The sequence below is a fragment of the Chaetodon auriga genome, chromosome 15 (assembly GCF_051107435.1).
Source record: "Chaetodon auriga isolate fChaAug3 chromosome 15, fChaAug3.hap1, whole genome shotgun sequence".
In the NCBI taxonomy this organism is placed as follows: Eukaryota; Metazoa; Chordata; class Actinopteri; order Chaetodontiformes; family Chaetodontidae; genus Chaetodon; species Chaetodon auriga.
Window position 1 is genome coordinate 15,485,855 of NC_135088.1, and position 20,974 is coordinate 15,506,828.

Below are 20,974 nucleotides of genomic sequence, written 5' to 3' on the forward strand. Positions count from 1 at the left end.
CAAGATAGAAAATATATTTGTTACATCTCAAAAGATTTACAGTATGTGGGCATGTATTTTAAAGGACCATTAAGAAGAAGGACTCCAGGCCCTGAAACTAACAGCAACAGAAACTAACACTCCTTATTCAAACTGGTTAAATGTCAGGTTATATCAGGTTATTGGATGGTTTGTCTATTGTTTTCTGTAATGTATCCAGTGAGGGGGCTCCTGGTTGACATGCTTTCAGGATTATGTAATTCTGTGCAGCACCTACATTAAGTCTCACTGTGTTATTAAAAACAAAAGACTTCTAAGATGAGTTTGAACTATTTGGTGTGACATCAGAAGCTCTAGTGGTAAAATGAGGGGTGCTTAAAACCTGCTTTACCTCAGCTATCAGGATGGATGGAAAGACAGACCTCGTCAGTTTCTATCTCTGTGAGTACAAAGTGACGTCATCCATTGGTTTGTGGACTTTACTGTCTATTTCACTCTTAGTGGGACCATAATTTACAAAATGAACATCATGCTGTATTGAAGAAGTCTTGAAACTAGCAATTGAGACAATAAACTCATTAGGAAATTGTTTACGGATTAATAATTCAAGCGAGAAGTAGGCCATTTGCTCATAAGCTTCCATACAATTGGACTTCTTTTTGCAACCGATGGAGTCGCCCCCTGCTGGCCATTAGAAAGAAGATTAAAGGCACTTTTGCGTTGGCTTTGACTTCTCCTTTCAGACCTGGAAGCCCTGTCCACGGTTAATTCAGTATATGGTGAATACTAACAATGATTATGTCCATTGTCCATGTTCATTATGTCAGCCGTTTTTGAGACGTGGCGTAGTCGGATAAGGTCTCGTGGACTCGTCCTCCAGCAGTACTCTGGCAGTGAGTGTTCATGTGTTTTGGGGGAGTGGCTGTGGAGGCTGGCACAAATGGAGGGGATGGGATTTTTCACCCTCTGTAAACCTCATGTTTAGTCTCCACTTTCGCACGCTGCATTTGCGTCTCTGATCTCACGTCTTTGTGTGACTGCTTGAAATCAGCTGCACGTTAATTATAAAAACACACCCGGGCCCACAGACAGGAATAACGTTTACACGAAAAACCCTCCTAACACAATAAAAAGAGCCCAAAAGTTCAGCAAAAGTTGACTACATAGTGTCGGCACTTTTATTAATCAAACAGTTTCATAGATTTTGACAGTTGACAGTACAGTTTGACTCAGAAGATCAGCTTCTGAAAAACAACTTGTGAATCAATGAAGTGCATACAGCACTGCAGCGTCGCTTAAACCGCGTGGCAAACTCCTCATACTTTAGTAGCTGTACATTTTAAAGTGATTCAATAAAAGCGGCAATACAAATTAATTTTCACAAGGATGAACTAAAAACAAAAGTCGAGGGAACAGTAAGTCTATTAATGGGTAAAGGATACCTCAAATCCAATTCAAAGCTCGTCATCTAATATGGATGAGTTAAATGCTAATGTTTTCAGAGCCACTACAGTCTAATATTACTCTCCAGCACAGTCAGTCACTTCTAAATCACCTTCATACTCGTTCATTTATGATAAAAGGCACTCTTTTTCTTCACATGCTATGGGCAAGACCACATTCATAATCAGAGTTAATTCGTGTAATGTCCTTGGGATTCAGCTACAGTTTGAACTCCTGATTGCTAAAACCAAGAAACAGAGTGGAGGGCGTCGTGTTCACACCGTGCCAGGAAAGGATAACTAACACTGTAATTACCATTTAACCTTGGCTTTTAAAGACTGTGCACACTTTTCTTTAGTTATTCTCCCAATCAGTTACTCAGCAAGGCACAAATGTTCATTCAGATTCACTAAAAAAAAAACAAAAACAAAACCCATCCAAAGCAAATAATTAGTCGTTACACATTCTGCTGCTTTGAAAAGCATCTGTAAGAAAGGTTCACACCTAAAATACTTTGAGTACGTGATTATTAACTGGGACAAATGTACTGTTGCATATTCTGTGTGGCTTATTAATATTGCATGAGGACATCGTTAATCAATTCGCGATGACACAAGAGTGTGTTTGTGAGCCATAAATACAAGTCTGGACTAGAAGCATAATAAATAACGAGAACTAGTTAGAAAAATGAAACTTAAAAAACTTTACTCGCTCCGTGAGAGGAATGCTACACACGACACATTATGCATTCATCAAAAAGATATTTGGTCACGACAATCTAAGAGCACTGACTTGTGAGGACGACCCACCAGCTTGTTTTTTTCTCACTACTTTTTTTTTTTTTTAACTATTAGAAGAAGCTAACGTTACAGCCCTTTAGCTACTCCTGAGCCATGAAGTCGGTTTTAGTACTACAGAGCTCAAAGTCTTTGTTGCATCTTTAGAATTGCTTCAGCAGTATTGCTTTCAAATCAATATCTAACAGTGTCGAGGAATGAAGCGAGTGTTCCTATGAAGTGTGTAAGGCATAAATGTTTTACCCGCGTAGTATCTTAGTGTACTTCAAAAACTATTAACGCTGACTAGGCCGGGCGATATGCTAACAGTACGCACTGTTCTGGTTACATGTCCTCTCAGCTGTGTATAATATGGCTGTCGTAAAGTCTCAGACTGCTGCATGCAGACTCTACATGACCTGTGAGGGATGCAAATACAGTGATCTGCTTAATCAGACTTTTGGTGGTAGTGTATGAACGCATCGTGTCACTCGAAGAGGCAGTCTGGTGCACAGGTCCCTCCTGACGCCAGGCGCGGCCCACTGATTACTACTGTGTGGCGCCATCTTGCAGGATTGTGCGACCGCCGTGAGGGTTGAGTTGTGTCAAACGAAGGTCTGCACCGGAGTGATGGAGCGCGTCGGAGAGCCCGCCCGTTCGGAGGAAGAGGAGGCCGAGCGATTGGTCACCTCTCGCTGTAGCTCGTCCACTCTCTTCTGGAGCTCAGCGCGCTTCGCCAGCAGCTCCTTGTAGCGTTGATGAACAGGTTCCTGGCAGAGAAAAAAAAAAGTGAGCGTAAAGCTCAACTTTAAGGCGTGAACCGAAGCAAGATGGAGTGCAAACAGTTTCCTCTGACAAAACAGGTCCTCACACCTGAGGTCTCATGCGAGGATTCCAGCGGATGTAGTATCCAACCCAAAGCTCCAGGTGACGTAGGCTGACGGCAGGGAACAGCACGTGGTTGGAGTAGTTCACATACAAAGGGTTGGTAAACTCCTCCAGCTGGCTGTTTATGTAAGACCACAGCGACACTGTCCTCTTAGGAATCTCCTGTTAAAAAAAGGTGTCCTGTCATGACACTGAATGTGCGACAAACCTTCGTACCAGCAGTGGTGGAAGAACAACAAAGTGTTATCTTAACTTTACAATAACACATCATCATTTCTTTGTTTAAGTGTCGTGGAGTAAAAGCAGAACGTCGCCAAAAATGGAAATACTCAAAGCACCTCAAAACTGCACTTCAGTACAGTGGTTACTTTCCACACTGCATATTCAGACACTTCCTGCTGAAATATTTGACTTTAAAATATCTAATTTTGCAACAGCAACTACTGACCTCCTTCAACCTCTGCTGTTCGCTGTTACACAAGAATGTCCCAAACAGGCAGCTGTACAGGTGGTCCAGGATGGTGACCAGGAAGTATTCGTTGAACTCAAATGCTGCAGGAAACTTCAATAAAAAACAGCTCCATTAGAGTCCACGTTATTCTCGAGAACTTTTCCACATATCAGCACCACTGATCGCTTACCTGCCGAGTCAACTGCCACACACAGTCAATGAACTGAATGAAAACAGGCGAGCGGTCTGCGTCTGTGTGGTTCTTATCGCCATGGCCGATACGCTTAAAGACGTGACAGGAGAAGAGAGGACAATCAGTGATGCGGCTGGACGAGCCACCACGTGGTTTCTGAAACACGTGCGGGAGACTCTGTTTACCAGCTGGAAGCGGTGACCGAAGCTCAGCCACTCTTTCTCAAGCAGCACCTCGAAGCCGCGGACGGTGCGGTAGTAACCGTCCAGCATGAGCATGGCCAGGGAGGTGAGCTGGCCTGTGCGGTCCCAGCCGTCGCTGCAGTGCACCACCACCGAGGTTTTCCCAGACTCCACCTTGTCTGCGATCCGTAGTGCTCCTGCCAGGATCAGCTACAAACACACCGACAATGTCGTGTTTTTTAAGCCTCGCTCTCCTCCTGGTTCACACTGACAGTAAAGCATCATTGATCTCACCTTGATGTGTTCAAGCCAGTGAGTGGACTCCAAGTTGGAGAGCCAGTGGGAGTCCTCGATGTTGGGGTAGACCACGTCCTTCAGCTTGCGGAGCGACTCTCTCATCACGTGGATGTTGTGGATGTCCAAGAACACCAGCTCAGCATTTTGATACGCATCTTCACTTTCATAACCACCCCCTTTCATCTGAAGAAAATAAATCACAGGGTGGGTGGTACGACGGTTCATCCACTCACCCTGACCTCTGGCAAAACAAGATCATTCCCTTAAAATACGATATAAAGACAAACCTTGTTGGCAGCGGCGTTGACACTGGGCCTGGCATCGAAAATGAAGAGTTTGTGGGACTGAGCATTAGCATCCATGATGGCCTGGAGGTATTTCTCATCCTCTTTGCTGCGCTTCCCGTTCACTCCAACCATGGGCTGGCTGCAGCGCGTCACCGTCGCCTGGCTCTCTGGATGGATCCACGACAGCACCTGCACAGAGTGCGACAGGACATGACCACAGGCAGCCCAACGACAAACCAGCTGCACAGCAGAGGATGACTGGATTCAGGCTGAAGACTCACAGGTATCCTCCCCTTGGCGCGGAAGGCGGCCACTCTCTTCAGCTCTTCGTCCGGTATGTTGACCGGCACCGCCAGAGTTGATGGGTAGGTGTCACAAACCTCGTAGTGATCGTTTACTTTTGTTATCCTCCAGCTTTCGTTGGGTATACCCTGTAGAAACACGCAGGCGACAAGCATTGGCAGTTCTATTGAAGCCTATGGGAGATGCTTGACGAAGCACACTCAAACCCAGCATGTCTACGTCGTGTGACCTTTGATGAAGAAACGCCTCAATCAAATGAAAGAAGACACTTGAGAGCATAGCGACTGACTGTTTCAGTTTCAAATACCTGTCTCTTGTACTCTGAGAGGGCGTCGTACACCTTCCATCCATTCTCAGGGAAGACTTGCCCATATTCAAAGGCAAAGATTTGCTGCAGAGAGAGGGACAGACATTCATTCATCAGTCAGCAGACAGAGCAGAGCAGAGCAGAGCTACAGTGTCCGTGCGGCTGAGAGTCACTCACCAGCCCGTTGGAAACAGGAAACGCAAATTTCATCAGCACTTCGAAAATGGACTTCCTGAGCGTGTCGTCCAATTGTTTGTGTGAAAACCGAAGATTCCGCATATCCTGCACAGAGGCAGAGCAGCAGGTCATGGTCGAGCTCGGGGGTCAACAGCAGTGAGCGCAAAACAAAAGTAAAGACACAGTATGCTATTGTGCACTGTTTCACTGTCATCTACTGTGCATCTCCAACCTGCACATACCTGAAACATAAAAACATGTGTAGTCACCATTTCCAGATATTACTCACCTTGCAAACCAGCCCGTACGACACGTCACCGCGGCTCGACGCACTGCCAATCTTTTCCACACGACTCACCACCCCAAGAGGCAAATCCAGCACAAACACTGGCTCCTAGAAACCAAACGACACGTTTACAAAAAAGAAAATGACTCCTTTGACAGATTTTTTTTTTTAGAATTCGCTCAGCGTACCCTGTCCATGCATCTGAAGAACAGTCTGTAGTTCGTGACTGTCACTGTTCCCCTCAGAGCTCCAATGAAAGGACAGAAGTAGGTGACGTCTTGAGCTGTGGATTAAAACAAGAAAAATATTACAGACTGTTTTGATGTGGAAATAAGCCGCTCTGCTCTGCCTGCATGCTAACGCAGGCCAGCCGTTTTGATCTGAACCTACCCATGTCTTGCACCGTTTCATTTGGAAGTAACTGTGGTTCCTCTTTGTCTGAATCTCTCAGCGCCTGCTGGAAACATGACACACATTTCAACCTGAATATCTACCTGAACCATTGAAACTTGCTAAGATGCTCATCGTAAAGTCACTAAGATTCATGAGATGGTGTGCAGTACCTTGGCATGAGTTTTGGGTTTAACCTGAAGGGTGCAGAAAAAAGAAGAGTCATGCATGAGTCATTATCATCAGTAATTAATGAAGCTGCAGGATCTCAGTGAAAAGACTACTGACCCTGAGCTCCGGGGAGAGCTCTGCAGAGGTGGCCACAGAGTCAGAGGACATCACTGAGGGCGGCTTGGCCTGGGCAGACCGGTCAGAGCGAGAGGTGGAAGTACTGCTGAGAGATAACACAGCAGCTGTTGAGAGGAAATACTGAGCTGGAGCAGCGTACAACATCTCTCTCTGTAGTCGACTGAAACTAATCATTGACAGCTATCAAGCAACGACGCCAAGCATGAACTGCTTCTCAAACAGTGGCACGGTGGCAACACTGTCGCCTCACAGCAAGAAGGTCCCGGGTTCGATTCTCGCTGTGGGCACCGGGGGTGTGTCCTCCACCATGCCTTCGGTGCCTGCTGCTTGAGTTTGTGTGGAGTTTGCATGTTCTCCCCGTGTTCACTTGGGGTATCCTCCATAAAAATATACCCCCACTAAAAACATGCAAGAAGATCACCACCTGACCAATGGTGACACAAGGAACTGGGTCCCCGGGCGCCGGTTGGATGGCAGCCCGGGGACTGGTCTGCTCCTGGTCTGCCGTGGAGGAAGGACGACCAGGATGGGTTAAAGGCGGAAGTTAAATTTCACCAGTGCATGGCGTGTTGGGCATGATGCATGTATCTGTGTGACCAATAAAGGGGATTGTCCCTCTGATTCTTCTTCTTAAACAGAAGGATCTGCAGCTTTGTCCTGTCTAATTACTTTCTAAGTTGAATATTTGAGTTTCTGACTGTTGCAAAGGCAAAACAAGTCACCTTGGGCCCTACAAAATTATGATTAGCACTTCTGTCATCATTTTCTGATGTTTTGTAACCCAAATGTTTAATTTAGCAATTGAAAACATAATCAGTACCTCCGTCAGTAATGTTGCTGTTTTAGGGTTTTCAGCTGTAGGGTGGTTAGTACCACAACAATTAATCAATTAGTCGTCAACTGTTAAATTAATCAGCAACTATTTTGATCATCGGTTTGAATCATCTCTAAGATTTAAAAAAAAAAGTCACAATTCTGATTTCAGCCTCTTAAATGTGAATGTTTCTACATTTTCACTCCTATTTCACATTAAGATTAATATCAACAAAGACATTTGAAGACATCACCTCGAGTTTATTCTGACATTTTGTAGACCAAACAACTAATCGATTAATCGAGAGAATAACCAACAGATAAATCAACATTTACTATAATCGTTCGGTGCAGTCCTAAAATACACGTTACTCTGGACTAACTTTTTGCGCATATTTGCTTGTTTTCTTCGCGTCTCAAAGTGTCAATAATTCTTATCAGCCCAGAATGACCACAGCCTCTAAATTTAATGGTTCCCTCATTCACGGTCACCATCAGTGGTCGCTTCATGGCTGTTTGTTCACCAGATTACATCATCTGTGGATTAACACTCACTTATGAAGGGTTATAGAAGGGGCATAAGGATTAAACATGTTAATTTAAATGGTAAAACCTAAATATGCAGCCTCCTGTTAGTTTGAAAACTTTTAGCTAGCTTAAAAAGGCGATGTGTTGTGGTGGGTTTGGCTACCTGGACAATGAATCGACACTCGGCTGTCGGGAAGAGGAGCGTTTCGAGCCCAGACTGTCGACGCTCCCGCTCTTCTCCATCTTCTCCTGCTCAAAGTGTTTGGATAAACCGCAGCGTGCGATGGAGACCCGAGTCTCCACTGAACAATGTCTTTAAATGCCCCGTCGGAGTCCTGTAAGTCCCCGCACACAAAAGGAAGCTGCCATCTTTTCCCAGCAGCCTCACAATCCTCAATCCCTGTCGCAAGGAAGCGATTGTCGGTAAAGGCGCCCCCTGTCGGACGCTTCTCACATCGACTCGTCGCATGATGCCTTCACTGCGTTTTGTACTTTTTGATATTTACCCGTTTGCTCTGAAACGACAGAAATGTTTCGATGGGTAATGTTTGAGGAGGAAACCGCGGTATGCTATGCGCCAAAAAAGTGGATCCTATCATATTTCGAAATATTCGTACACATACATTATCGTTTAAATCTTTGCACGTTGTCCAAGTTCCCTGTCCCATGATTTTAATGAATGCCACATCTCTGTAGCTTCATACTTTGCTTCTATTGATCTACTTGCTGCTGGACTAATAAAGGAAGAATATCATTTAAATTAATTGATAAAATCGGTTCAGTCTCTGCCAGCATAGATTAGCAACACTGAAATTTAGACTCCTGAAAATCTACCTGTGTTTTTTGTCTGTCCCCATATTTTAAAGCATCCTTGAAAGGCACTATAAAAATCCATGTTATTATTATTATTATTATAAAGAATCATATTCACGTTGGAATATACAGGTATTTATTGTAATATTGCATCAGGTTATGCAGGTAATTACATATGCACAATACAATAGGTTTATACTGTGTTTGAGTTCAAGATGCCGTTCACAAAATTGCGTAAGGAAATTCCCCAAATACCTTTATATCATGTTCGGAGACTTTAAAGGATCTTTGTAATATGATCATGTAAATGCACTTCAGGTGACAGCTTCCAAAACAACCCAGTCAAAAGAATCCCTGTGAGCATATTTTAAATCCAAGTCTTTTTTTATTGAAATTAATTTTTAAAAAAACCTACAGAAAAACTCAGATGTTGAATCACATTTCACAATTTCATTCAACTTTTCATAAGCTTTATTCAAAGGATGTCACTCATCAACGCATTTATATACAACAGTTTACGTGCTGACTGTCCAAACACTGATGCATTTGAACACAGAATGTATTTGAATGCCTTCTACCGTTCTGAGGACAGAGGGCGGAGACCAGAGAAATGAGATTTAAAACAAAAACAAAACAATAAAATGAAGACACACTCAGTCCTTCACTTTACATATTTCTCCATAAATTTCTTGTGGAACTCGGAGCGCAGCGTGTCATTGACAAAGCGTTTCTCCTTCCGTGCTTCGTCCACTCCTTTGGCACAATTCTTGAACACAACATCATCGTCCCACCTGGAAACATATTAACAAAAGTGTTGAAGATTTGTGGAAAGCGAACAGAACTCTTTTCTTTAAATAAAACACCATATTGCGCATAGACAATTGTGTTTGTGAGGTACCTTCTCTTGACCCTGAATGTATTCTGACTCTGGTTCATCTGTTGTTGTTGCTGTTGTTGTTGTTGTTGTCCTGCCAAATTAATCAATGGATTGCCACTCAAGATATTCTCCATGCGGATCCTCTCCTCTTCTGCCTTTTGCTCCCGCTCCTAAGATGGGAAAAGCAACAAATTTCGCTGAACACAGACACAACATTTGTGCTCTCTCAAAAGGAACTCATGTCTAAATTTTCTTATTGTGCTGTCAGCCTGTTTCCTGTCAGCAGGCACAACCACATCAATGTGAAATGATACTTTACTTTGCGTTCTTGTTCTTCAGCCCGCTCCTTCTTGATCTTCTCCAGTTCTGCCAGAAGAGCTGCAGTGTCATCGTCATCACTGTCCTCCTCAGAGTCCTCATCCTCATCATCCTATAAACAGCCAAGTGTCATTGGTGAGGGAGCTCATTGAGTGCTAATCAAATGTGCACCATGTCAAGCACTTACATCTGTGAGAGGGTCATCAGCATCCAGGTTGGCTGCTGGGATCTGATCCAATCTGGGCCTCTTTGAAGATGATGATGAAGATGATGATGATGTGGTGTGCTCTGGAAAATTAGGGCCAATACAGAGTTTTAAGGAAATGTTTTCATGGGTATAAACTTGTGATAAAATGAGGGACGTGGTCAGAAATATAGACTAAAAGACATTTTTAATAAACGTCACGTCTAACATCTGAAGAAAGACCAACCTCTTGGCCCCCTCTCTCTGGTCTTTTCACGTGCTGCCACACGCTCCCTCTCCTCCAGCTCCCTGCGGAAGTCACGGGCACGCACCTCCTCGGGGGCATCCTGGGTGGGTTGCCTGAGGATGGGAAGAACATTTGGAGAGAAAAATAGATTCATAGCTTTCAGCAAATATCCAATTCAGAGTAAGCACATAGTAGGAGCAGTTCAGAAAGCACCATGCTGAATGGAAATCAGTGCCTGGCTCAACAGCTAGCAGTGAACTCACTGACACACTGCTTTCAACCCAAAGCTCAAATCTGCTGACCTGTACTTGATCTTGGTGTGACCTGGAAGATCTCGACTGGAATACTGCTTGGAAAGGGCACTCAAATCACCTTCTCCTTTACCCCTCCCTCCTCTCGCCGGCTCAAACGTTGGTCTTGCAGCTGTAGTCATCTTTGATGGCTCCGCTGTGGCAATACGGAAGGAGAACACACAACTGCTGAAAGCCAAGTGATGTTCAGAGTAGTACACACCATGACCTCAGAAAAATTTGGGGAAAGGTAGAAACTGGCTGCTCCTGACACAAAGGTCAAGTCAATGTGTCAGTAATGAAGCAGCAGTCCCATACTTCCAGTTTAATGATCTTTCATACTGCCTTACATGTCTGAACCCAACAGAGGTTACCGAAACTCTGCAGGCTCTGCTGCCAAATACCTAAAAATCAACCACGCACAAACTGCCTGCAGGGGATGGATCAAATCCCTTTACTCTTTAGATTTCCAGGTGATATATGGTTGTGTAGTAATGTGGTAGCATCAACATGCATGAGTCTATCACTGGGATAATGGGTTCTGTTGCTGAAATCATCATATTCCCAACTGGGGCATGAATTAAAATTCATCAGCGGTTCATTCGTAGAGCATTAAACGATAGAAGAACATTCAGCAACAAGCAACAAATAAATGCGTAAATGTGCGTTTTGGCTGGTCAGATTAAAATCAGTAACATCCAGGTTATTGTTATCATGCATTTGTGAGACATACTACGTGTCTTAATGGGCAAATAAGTTGTTTTCTAGTTAATGATAAAGTGCGAAACACAAGCTAGCCAGCTAGCCACAACAGCTAATAAGCTGCTAGCACGCTAACCTCGTCAAACAACGCTGTTGAGAAAAAACGTTATACTGCCTCACCGGCCGACTGAGTGAAGTCAAACACGAGTTATTCAGAAAGTTCTAGTTGCTGAAGTGAAACTAAAATTCATATTATGAACACTGTAGAAATCAATTATAGAGCAACAACACTTACGAAGCTGCTTCCACACGACAAAAAAGACCCGATACAGAATATGACCTCACTTCCTGAAACCTGCGCGTCACAAAGATGCATTCAAAGACACGCGGACACGAGGATACGCTTCTAAATCTATCCACGAATTGAATTTATTTATTCGTATTTGTCTAATTATACTCAAAAAATGCGTTCTCGCCATCAGGAAATAGAAGTCTTACTAAACAAATTTCTATTTTTTATAAGGTATGCTTCATACTAGTGAGAACAAATTAAGTGTGTAAGTGTGTGCAGCATTGCAAGGAGGAAGATATCAGAACTCAACCTGTCTTTAATGTTATCACAACCAACTCAACTTAGATTACAATTTAAGGAGGTACTTTACTACCTATATGTCCTGTTGGTTCCCTTTCACCACAACACACAGTTAGTTTAAAGCTGGGTTTTTGATCATAGCAGTATTTATTCATTTGGATGCACTGAAAGTCAAAAATCACGATTTGGCTTTTGTGTTGTTACCCTAATTTTCAGGTGTTGAAGATTGTATTGTGTTTACATTTTTACATGTACACGCTATGCAATCCAGATGCAGAAGAGGTACACACAAGTGCACACAGCCAAACCAAAATGTCCACATGAATACACAGCTGTAAAGCTGTCAGCAACTCTCACCTTGAAGTTGATTGGCCCCAAGGGCAAATTTGTCTTGCAGGCAGGTGAAACACAGAACAGACACACACACACACACACACACACACACACACACACACACACACACACACACACACACACACACTTGAACACAAGTGTTGTTGTTTTGATGCCATTCTAAAGGAATACTACGAATTTTTGTTTGCTGAGGTTCAAAGAGGAAAACCAATGGAGGAGGTTCTGCTGGATTCCACACAACATTCCAATTTTATGTGTTTAAAAGGTGTTGTTTTACGTTGTCAAGTACAAATGGTGCCTCAGGAGACAAAACCCCAGAGAAGTGATGACAAACTCTACTAATACACCAGATACTGACAGAGTAACTGTGATTTTGATGTGATCTTGTGATATAGCTGAGGCCACTGGACTGTGGTGCTTATGGTATTAAACTTTAATTTTAAAAATCAGCAAGTGTCCCACTTTGCATAATCCACACATCAAACACTTGAGTTTATTGAATGCAAAACAACTCGCTAAAATTACCAAACATAAAAGACTGAGGTTAAGATTGTCGGTGTCTGTGCTTGACTTTCACTGGAGGACATGCACACTCCACTCGGATGCATTTTGGTGTAAATGATATTGAAATGTAGATTAAAGTCCAGCTAGTTTAAACCAGGTCTTTCTTGATTTTGGTCATCTTCCCAACTAGAAAAGCATGTTTTTCTTCTGAGCTGAAGTGAACCAACACTCACACGTTTCTTATGACATGTCATCAGTAAATGACCTGCAGGGTGTCACACTGTGCCCACACTTATCGTGCAGTTAGTATGTTGTACGATGCAAAAATCGCCAGGGAAAAAGCACCACCGAGTACTAAATTGTTGGGTTGTTGTAAATGGGGTAATTTTTAGATTAGAAAACAGGAAGAATAATGCATGAAAACGTTAGCTTTTTCATTTTGTCAGTGCCGTATGCATTACATCATGTTGACAGCCTCTGTGTTGTTTTGATAACATGTTGAAGGAATACTACAAATTTTTACCAAAGCTGAGGTTCAAAGAGAAAAACTAATGGAGGAGGTTCTGCTGGATTCCAAACAATGTTCAACTTTTATGTGTTTAAAAGGTTTTGTTTTACGTTGTCAAGTACAAATGTTGCCTCAGGACAAAACCCCAAAGAAGTGATGACAAACTTCTGCTAATACACCAGCTACTGACAGAGTAACTGTAGTCTTGATGTGATCTTGTGATACAACTGAGGTGACTGGACTGTGGTGCTCAAGGTATTAACATTTTATTTTAAAAAGATCAGTAATAAGTGTCCCACTCTGCATAATCCTCCACTGCATTTTGGTGTAAATGATATTGAAATGTAGATTAAAGTCCAGCTAGTTTAAACCAGGTCTCTCTTGATTCCAGTCATCTTCCCAACAGGAAAAGCATGTTTTTCTTCAGAGCTTAAAGTGAACCAACACTAACATGTTTCTTATGACATGCCATCAGCAAATGACCTGCAGGGTGTCACACTGTGCCCACACTTATCGTGTGGTACAAGGCTGAAATCAGCAGGGAAAAAGCACCACCAAGTACTAAATTGTTGGGCTGTTGTAAATGGGGTAATTTTTAGATTAGAAAAGCAGGAAGAATAATGCATGAAAACGTTAGCTTTTTCATTTGGTTCCCAGCAAAGAGTGGTTGTGAAAATCTGGCTGGAAAACAACTCTGGAGTATAACATGTCATACTTGTAGAAACACAAAATTACCAACTCAAACAGTGGCACCTGTCTGCCCACTCCGTGATTATCATGAAAAGCAACCCACTCGCCCACCCACTCGATCGACCTGCATGGCAGCATCCAGCGGTGACACTCCAGGCGAACAGGGGGAGGACTCTGAAATGACACAGGGGTGGGGGCTCAGGCTGAAGTGCCTCTACCTGCCTGTCTGCTAGAGACAGAGACCCAGACGAGGCTTGACACCACTCTGCTCTGACAGAGCTGACGCGGCTGACCGGGACAGGTGAGAACACAACATAGTGCAGGGATGCGCTTTACACTGGATCTGATTTCATGACCGCTGACTGTGCAGGGCCATTACAAAGTCAGAATTGCTTTCATTTTCTGTGCATAATGAATTTGACCTGGTTAATTGGTGCTGGCACATCTCTAGTGAGACTCATCATCGGAGATTAAAACACTGAGTGCGGGTCAAAATGTTAACAGGAGCTCAAAGAGAATACAGACAAGATGTGTGAAAGGACACTGTAAACACAATGTGGGTTACAATTCTGAGCAGATCAGTGGATAGTGACTATAGAGTCGATGTAGAACAACATTATCATACAACTCTGTTAGAATAACGTTTTCATTTTAACATAAGATGTGGTGAGCATTGACATAAGCGCAAAAAAATGTGACCTTAACATGTAATTTCACTGTTGCTCTACGCTCCAAAAGAACACAGCTGCCCAGAAGGAACAAATAATAAATACTTAAATGTCACTTTTACATTCTGGTTGAGTTGTTTCGGTGCAGAATGCAGTATTACAGGTTGCGTATGAGACGCTTGGCTATTAAACAGGTGTGAAGTCACTGGTGAGAGAGAGACAAACAGAAGACAGGGAGCAGATCGCAGCTCTATACACATTGATTATTGCTTTATTTGTCGGAAGATTAAAACAAACCAGGAATTTTAACTTTTCCCTCTTGAACCAATCTCATCAGGCTGAAGATCTGAAACAAAATCAGCATCATGTCAAAAGGTAAGTCATGCTTGAATCCCATATTTCATCCTTTTAGCGGTATGCTTGGTACCCAGTAGTGACAAAAAGTTGTGTGTGCGTGTTGTAGATGTTGACAGAAACGAGGTGTTTCAAACCATCAAGGTGAGGACTTCACTGAAGAATGATCTCAGCTGGATGAAGAAAGCAAGTCAGGATAACAAAGAGGACGCAAGGTATTCCCAGCAATTAAGATGCAGCCTGAAAAATGAAGTGTGACTTTAAAGCAGCTCAGTTCATCACATTCTAATGCTAATGACTCTAACGCCAGCCTGCTCTCCTGCATTTTACTGATGAGCTGTGGTGTAGCACGGCATTGTTACTCTATTTTCAGGTTCTTCTTCCTGTTTCTAATTGGCCTTCATCAGAAGCACTGACTTGTTGAGAGATGTTGAAACAAACATGCTGAAATTTGCTGAAACGACTTCTTCCGTCTCGAAGGACAGACCAGGATGTGGAGACCAGACCCGCCCTAGCCAGACAGAAGTCATACGTCCTGTCCACAGTCAAGAAATTTGAGTGAGTTTCATAGTTTGTATATATATATATAAATCATTAATCTGACATCGTTTTAAAAGGACTGCAGTAGAGGTGTTGCTACTGTAAAAACAGAACCGTGAACGTATCATACAAGCTCTACTGAACACAATAATAATAGTGACAGGAAAAAAAACATCACAGTCTCAGATTTATCCACTCAGATGCAGTGCAAAGGGTTTGGCCAGCAGATGTCGCCATTTTTGACTGAATCAGATGCTCCCAACCTGTGACTAATTCTCCACATAGCTGCTTCACAGTGACTGACATCTGATGAAGTCATATTTGGTGAATGCGCTTTCAACAGCTGTGACTGATGCGGGTGATCTCTGAATTTAACGCTTTTATAGATTTAATTAACATTGGACTGAAAAATGTGGTAAAGAACAACAAATTTAAACCACATTATATCCAGATTAGACCCAGTCTGTGACACGTCCAGTGTTGACTGTCTTTAAATAGGAGGAACAATGTGGTGGCAGCTCCGCAAGTCAAACTAAAATTCTTCTTTGGCTCTGCTATGTGTGAATAATAATAAAAAAAGGCTTTAGGCACAAATCACCATGTGTGATATTAACATACATAAAGATGAAGTTAGCCCTGGGCAGCTCTGCTGCATCCACAAAGACCTGCAGCACACTGCAGGCAGACCTGTGTTGTAGCTGGTTGATGAAGCATTAATCTGAAAACAATGCTTGCTGGAGTGGTTTCCCCTCAGGGTACAACTCCTTTAACACCATTTGCCCTTAAATACCGAACGAGTCCTTTCACCTTTCTAATGAACATTAGAAAAATATGAATGCCAATTTGAGCTGAACAAATATTTTATCAGCCTTCAATGTTTAGTGATGTGTGTTAAATAGTAATCTCATTGTCTGGCCGAGCATAAAGTCACACTCATTTACTGTAAAATGGTATTCAGTAATTAGAAATAAAGCCTGATTCTGTTATGTACTTTACGTTTAAATAGTGTGTAAAGATGTAAACTCATGAACTATTTACACAGTAATTATGATTAATACATGCAGCAGTGTTCCCTGCCTGTGTACTGCTGCCAGTTGTACCTATTGCATTGACATTACATCACCTGACTTAAACACACACGAGACGCACGCACACACAAACGCACAAACACACACACACATACCTTGAGTCAAATTATGAATCTTATGGACACTTTTCTGCTCCAAAAAAATGTTCAAAAATACATTTATTCTGTTTTTTTCCCCCTGAGATCATCCTGTAGGGTCCATTCATCGGCGTGAATGAGAAACGACCAAATACATTCAGAATACTCAAACAAAGGAATAACAGACTCAGAGCTGAATTAGCCGTTTCAAAGACATGTGATCATTTCCCTTCTATTGATATAAAAGAAAAACGTTGTTTCCCCCTCTGTTCTCTCAGGGTGTGTCGCAGTAGGCTTGAACACCAAAAAGGAGAAATCGCTTACTGACAAGTTTGATGGGACGATCTTCTTTTGAAAATCTTCCGTGTTGAAACTGGACTGTATTAAATCTTGCCAGACTGCAACATCAAACTACATCTTCACACTCTAATAAACCTGGCCTTTTATCTTCGTGAGCATGTTGAGAGCAATGAGGTAAATCTGCTCATATGTTAGCTGAATGAATACAAGTTAAACTAGGAAACAACTTGTTTGATGCGTCCAGGACAGAATGAGGAAAGAAAGCCTACTGCTTGCTGTCAGGGGTCAACTAAAATACAAACCAAGCATGACGTCTTCTGTATTCTTATTGCTCGGTGTTGCTTTGCTAGCCTGCTGGCCATCAATCACACGCAAGACAAAATGACAGAGATTAAGTTACAGCAGTAGTCCTCAATCTTGTTGGCTTATGATGCTCTGAAATGAAGAACTTCTACTTCTGACCACTCCTCACAGGCTACAGCCTTAATGCGGACATGATTTGTGAGCACTTCAGCCAAAGAGTGTTTTTCCTGCCTGAGCCTGTTTCATCTGAAACATTTCTAGAGGCCTGAAGTGGCGAGTATATCCGGTATTTCATGTGGAAAATGCAATAAATAGAGAAATCTTAGAGAATACAGAAAATAGAAATACTGCATACATTTTTCTTTTTCAAACCTCCCCAGACTGGGAACCGCTGTTGTGCAGCATTCAAGCATTTTCACTCGACGACTAAATCACAGTGTTGAAGTGTTTAACATCAACAACTCCTTTCGTCAGGGGAGCTGACAAACAGAGGTCTCTGCAGGGAGGCTGGGGGAGGTGGTGCACCATACTTGAGTGGGAATGTTCGTTCAGGTTTTGTCAAGCTATGCAGTCGACCTCCTTTCTCAAAGGTACCAATGGCTGACTGTGTTGTAATGAGTTAGGAGGAGGTTCCAGCGGTTGTGAGGTCTCCTACAGTCTGCACCTCCTGTGCAGATGTAGACAAGGAGGGTCCAGCTGCTGGGCCCATGCCGTGCGATGGCATTAAATGACCCTCGGTGATGGCAAAGTGGTTCAGGGGGTACAGACCACATTTCCCAAAGCCTTCCTTCACAGTCCTGACACCCTCCTCCTCCTTCACTACCTGATACGTCCCTTTAAATACACCTGAGAACTCCTTCTTGCTGACTTCAAAGTGAGTATCAGAAGCACAACCGTCACCTAAGAGCGCTGTGAAACGCTGCTTCAGGAGGACAAAGAGCCCCGCGTCCAGTGGCTGCAGCACATGAGAGCTGTGAGGTGGAAGGCAGAGAAGGACGACGTCCTCCTTGCGAGCCGCTTCCACCACCTCAAGGTTCACAGGGGACTTGTGGCCATCGAAAATGAGCAGCAGTGGACGCTCCTTGGGTGCGTGCAGGAGGAAGTGTTTGAGGAACCATTTCTTGAAAAGGTCAGAGTTGACACAACCTGAGTCGGACCATCCGTAGAGGGCATTTGGAGGCCCTTGTGTCTTGTAACATACTCCCCCTGGATAGGCCTTTGAGTAGATAATAAATGGGGGAATGTCCTCTCCAGCTGCGCTAAAACAAGCCAGGACGGAGATGTGGTCTCTCAGGCCTGGGGCTGGCTTGTAGCCCAGACTGGCAGATTTGGGGAGGATCACCCGCTTCCTGCCCAGCTGAAAGCCCGTCTCATTGCAGTTGAAGATTTGGTGAGGCTTGTCTCTAAGCCCATGAGCGTCCATGACAGTGCTGAGTAAATGAAAAAACTGATCCACTGCTTCCTTCCTCACACACACCGTCCTCCCACGGACAACATTGTCTGCTGGCTGAATGTTAATATTCTTTTCTTGACGTTTTCTAAAATTGAGCCACCAGGTCTGGCCTAGTTTAGAAAATGCCACCCTCCGATGCTGCCGCTTATAAATGGATGAGGCAAAGGACACCAGCTGTTGCTTGGTCAGTGGGAAACCATGCTTGGAAATGTATAAAGAGAACTCCACCAACAGGTCCTCGTCGGCAGATGTTATAAGTTGAGCTGGCCCGCTTCGACTCCCTGGTGCCACACGGCCGCTGACTCTGTCCCCCAGTGAAGATTTAGGGACTCCAAACTCCTTGGCAGCCTGTCTCACAGTACACCTCCCCGACTTCACCTCGATCAGTGCATGCTCCATGGCCTCCTCGGTCCATTTCTTCTTCTTCTTCCTCCCGATTTTGTCAAGATGATTTCTTGATGGCATGTTTTTTCTAGGATGGCACAGGAAATGCAGACATGAATAATTAAACGGAGACAAATATGATGAAACACAGCCAGACTAAACACCTCCAGTGCTTTCCATCCTCCTTCATCCACGCTTTCACCTCGCCAGCAATGAACCACAGACAGCACACAGCGGTCTGGTCTTTTTCCTGAGTCGTAAGGGGCGTTACATCACTTTCTTATTCTGAGCCAAGTTACAAGATGGCTGTCCTCTCTGTTGTTGCTTACAAGTGCAATGCTCAAAAACTGGAGCAACAGATCGAACACTCACATTCGCTGCATAGATGGATGCACAAGGCTGAAGTCGAGCTCTGATTCACAAATGAAAGAGGAGTTAAAACGAAACTAGAGGGTCGATGTTTCTCAGATGAATCTCTGCTGTAAAAACAAATGTGCAAATAACTACTGGTCAATGATATAACAGAAAATTATTATGATTATGATAACATAAAAGTTGCCCTGCAATCGACTGGCGACCGGTTCAGGGTGTACCCCGCCTCTCGCCCGCTGACAGCTGGGATAGGCTCCAGCCCCCCCGCAACCCCGAAAGGGATAGTCGGTATAGAAGATGAATGAATGAATGAATGATAACATAAAAGGTGTCATTGAGCTAGTATTTATCCAGAAACCAGAAACCAGCTGTGGATAGAAAAATGGTCACATTTGGACAAATTAAACCAGACTTCTGGCACAGTTGAATCTGTCTGGATGTAACATACCTGCAATGCTGACAGGTCAAACCTGAATATGATAAACGAACAAAAATGCTGTTTTGTATCTGTTCAACTTTAAAAACAATTAGATTTCACCGTTTCTTTCCTCTCTCAGATCACATCCGACCTTTTTCCACACTTATTCAAACTTCCCTGTTACTCTGGTCCAGGTTTACTCGTACGTTGTCTGTTTTCATAAATATAATAACAGTTTCAAATCTTGAACAGGATCGACATCTTTTTGCTCCTCAAACGGTATTTTCTGACTCTCAGACAATTTTAAGCAGCGTAAAAACAGACCATGAGCCTGAAGATATGAGCTCTAATAGGAAGAAGTTGCCCTTCAATTCTCCTTTAACTCACTGGAAGCCAACTTTAACGTTACTTTAGGTTACTGACAGCGGCGCCCATTCATTTAGGTACTAAAATGATATTGTACTTGTACCTTCTGTCCCAGTCAAAGCTCTCCTTGTGCGCAGGGAAACCAGTTCAAATGCCCACGGACTCACTGGTCTTGGGGTGCCGTCGTACTGATTTTTAGTGGGGGACAGACAACTCCTCCTGTGTTGGTTGTGACGCCTGGTCCCGTTACTGTTTGAAAACTAACGTTATAGTTAATGTCTTGTGCTTTTGAGGCAAAATTAGTCGTTTAAACACAAACCAAGCGTCAGTATTTACTCTACAGTCGCCGCTAAATGTCTGCAGGTAGCAGTAAATTGATATTACGCGCTAGCATTTTGCCATTACCACATATTTCCCTGCCTACTAGCATGACACTGCTACAGCACAAGCTACTGAGGAGAAAGCGGAACAAAGAGCGAGGTGACGGCGCCTTCAAAATAAAAGGCTTGACGTTCCCATTACAAAAATAAGTGTCCTGTAAGGATATACTATATAGAGGGGTTTAAAAGCCGAAACTAATTATATAAATATATAAGTAGTTCAACAATTAAATGCTTAAGTAAATGAAAAAATAAGTAATTATACACCCAAAAGCTTAACTGTCACCATAAACAAATAAGGGAAAAAAAAAAAAAAAAAAAAAAGGATAGACATTGGCTTTCACCTCCATCATTTAACCACAGCCAACGTAACTACTAGGGTAGCACAAGATTTCATTAATGACTGGGTGCCGCCATCTTGATTTAGGCAAAAGCAGTAGATTCAAGATGGATGAAGTTGACAGATCTCTGAAATTACACATTGATGAATAAATGAAGGTATAAATAAGCAAATAAAATGATAAATAGGTAAATAAATGATAATAAATGTGTCAGTAAGTGAATCAGTAAACTGGATGAATGC

The 20,974-nt window shown here is 43.1% G+C and overlaps 3 protein-coding genes across 8 annotated transcripts; all 3 read right to left on the reverse strand.

The window, feature by feature from the left end:
- Nucleotides 1–1,129: 1,129 nt before the first annotated feature.
- On the reverse strand, nucleotides 1,130–8,004 carry mtmr2 (myotubularin related protein 2). 4 transcript variants are annotated; one of them, XM_076750961.1, is made up of 16 exons: nucleotides 7,773–8,004; nucleotides 6,248–6,350; nucleotides 6,133–6,156; nucleotides 5,960–6,026; nucleotides 5,758–5,852; nucleotides 5,573–5,677; nucleotides 5,284–5,388; nucleotides 5,107–5,190; nucleotides 4,778–4,927; nucleotides 4,497–4,685; nucleotides 4,207–4,392; nucleotides 3,916–4,122; nucleotides 3,728–3,820; nucleotides 3,535–3,648; nucleotides 3,072–3,248; nucleotides 1,130–2,968 (listed from the first exon to the last, which is right to left on the reverse strand). In XM_076750961.1, the coding sequence occupies exons 1-16, from the start codon at nucleotides 7,850–7,852 to the stop codon at nucleotides 2,804–2,806; spliced, it is 1,944 nt and encodes a 647-aa protein (XP_076607076.1). In that variant the 5' UTR covers nucleotides 7,853–8,004; the 3' UTR covers nucleotides 1,130–2,803. The 4 variants fall into 4 exon arrangements, with proteins under 4 accessions (XP_076607076.1, XP_076607077.1, XP_076607075.1 ...); XM_076750962.1 differs by having other exon boundaries at nucleotides 5,960–6,023; nucleotides 6,248–6,353; XM_076750960.1 differs by having other exon boundaries at nucleotides 6,248–6,353.
- Nucleotides 8,005–8,787: 783 nt separating this feature from the next.
- cwc15 (CWC15 spliceosome associated protein) lies at nucleotides 8,788–11,391 on the reverse strand. Of its 2 annotated transcripts, none has more exons than XM_076749701.1 (7): nucleotides 11,336–11,391; nucleotides 10,351–10,495; nucleotides 10,049–10,161; nucleotides 9,805–9,905; nucleotides 9,619–9,729; nucleotides 9,321–9,469; nucleotides 8,788–9,213 (listed from the first exon to the last, which is right to left on the reverse strand). In XM_076749701.1, the coding sequence occupies exons 2-7, from the start codon at nucleotides 10,479–10,481 to the stop codon at nucleotides 9,084–9,086; spliced, it is 735 nt and encodes a 244-aa protein (XP_076605816.1). In that variant the 5' UTR covers nucleotides 10,482–10,495; nucleotides 11,336–11,391; the 3' UTR covers nucleotides 8,788–9,083. The 2 variants fall into 2 exon arrangements, with proteins under 2 accessions (XP_076605816.1, XP_076605817.1); XM_076749702.1 differs by having other exon boundaries at nucleotides 11,221–11,343.
- A 3,214-nt stretch (nucleotides 11,392–14,605) lies between these two features.
- Nucleotides 14,606–20,455, reverse strand: LOC143333359 (uncharacterized). Of its 2 annotated transcripts, none has more exons than XM_076751446.1 (2): nucleotides 20,115–20,455; nucleotides 14,606–18,943 (listed from the first exon to the last, which is right to left on the reverse strand). In XM_076751446.1, exon 2 carries the CDS (start codon nucleotides 18,934–18,936, stop codon nucleotides 17,638–17,640), a length of 1,299 nt encoding a protein of 432 aa, XP_076607561.1. In that variant the 5' UTR covers nucleotides 18,937–18,943; nucleotides 20,115–20,455; the 3' UTR covers nucleotides 14,606–17,637. The 2 variants fall into 2 exon arrangements, with proteins under 2 accessions (XP_076607561.1, XP_076607560.1); XM_076751445.1 differs by lacking the exon at nucleotides 20,115–20,455 and adding an exon at nucleotides 19,020–19,050.
- Between the last annotated feature and the right edge of the window lie 519 nt (nucleotides 20,456–20,974).

Coding starts and splice junctions, on each gene's coding strand:
- mtmr2 (XM_076750960.1), bottom strand. CDS start 7,852: ATGGAGAAGAGCGGGAGCGTCGACAGTCTGGGCTCGAAACGCTCCTCT. Junction 4,928..5,106: donor TCTCAGAGTACAAGAGACAG/GTATTTGAAACT, acceptor GTGTTTCTACAG/GGTATACCCAACGAAAGCTG. Junction 3,821..3,915: donor TCGGTCACCGCTTCCAGCTG/GTAAACAGAGTC, acceptor CACGTCTTTAAG/CGTATCGGCCATGGCGATAA.
- LOC143333359 (XM_076751445.1), bottom strand. CDS start 19,045: ATGAAGGAGGATGGAAAGCACTGGAG. Junction 18,944..19,019: donor GAGGATGGAAAGCACTGGAG/GTGTTTAGTCTG, acceptor GTGCCATCCTAG/AAAAAACATGCCATCAAGAA.
- cwc15 (XM_076749701.1), bottom strand. CDS start 10,481: ATGACTACAGCTGCAAGACCAACGTTTGAGCCGGCGAGAGGAGGGAGG. Junction 9,906..10,048: donor CAGAGAGAGGGGGCCAAGAG/GTTGGTCTTTCT, acceptor CTAATTTTCCAG/AGCACACCACATCATCATCA. Junction 9,214..9,320: donor ACATTCAGGGTCAAGAGAAG/GTACCTCACAAA, acceptor ATATGTTTCCAG/GTGGGACGATGATGTTGTGT.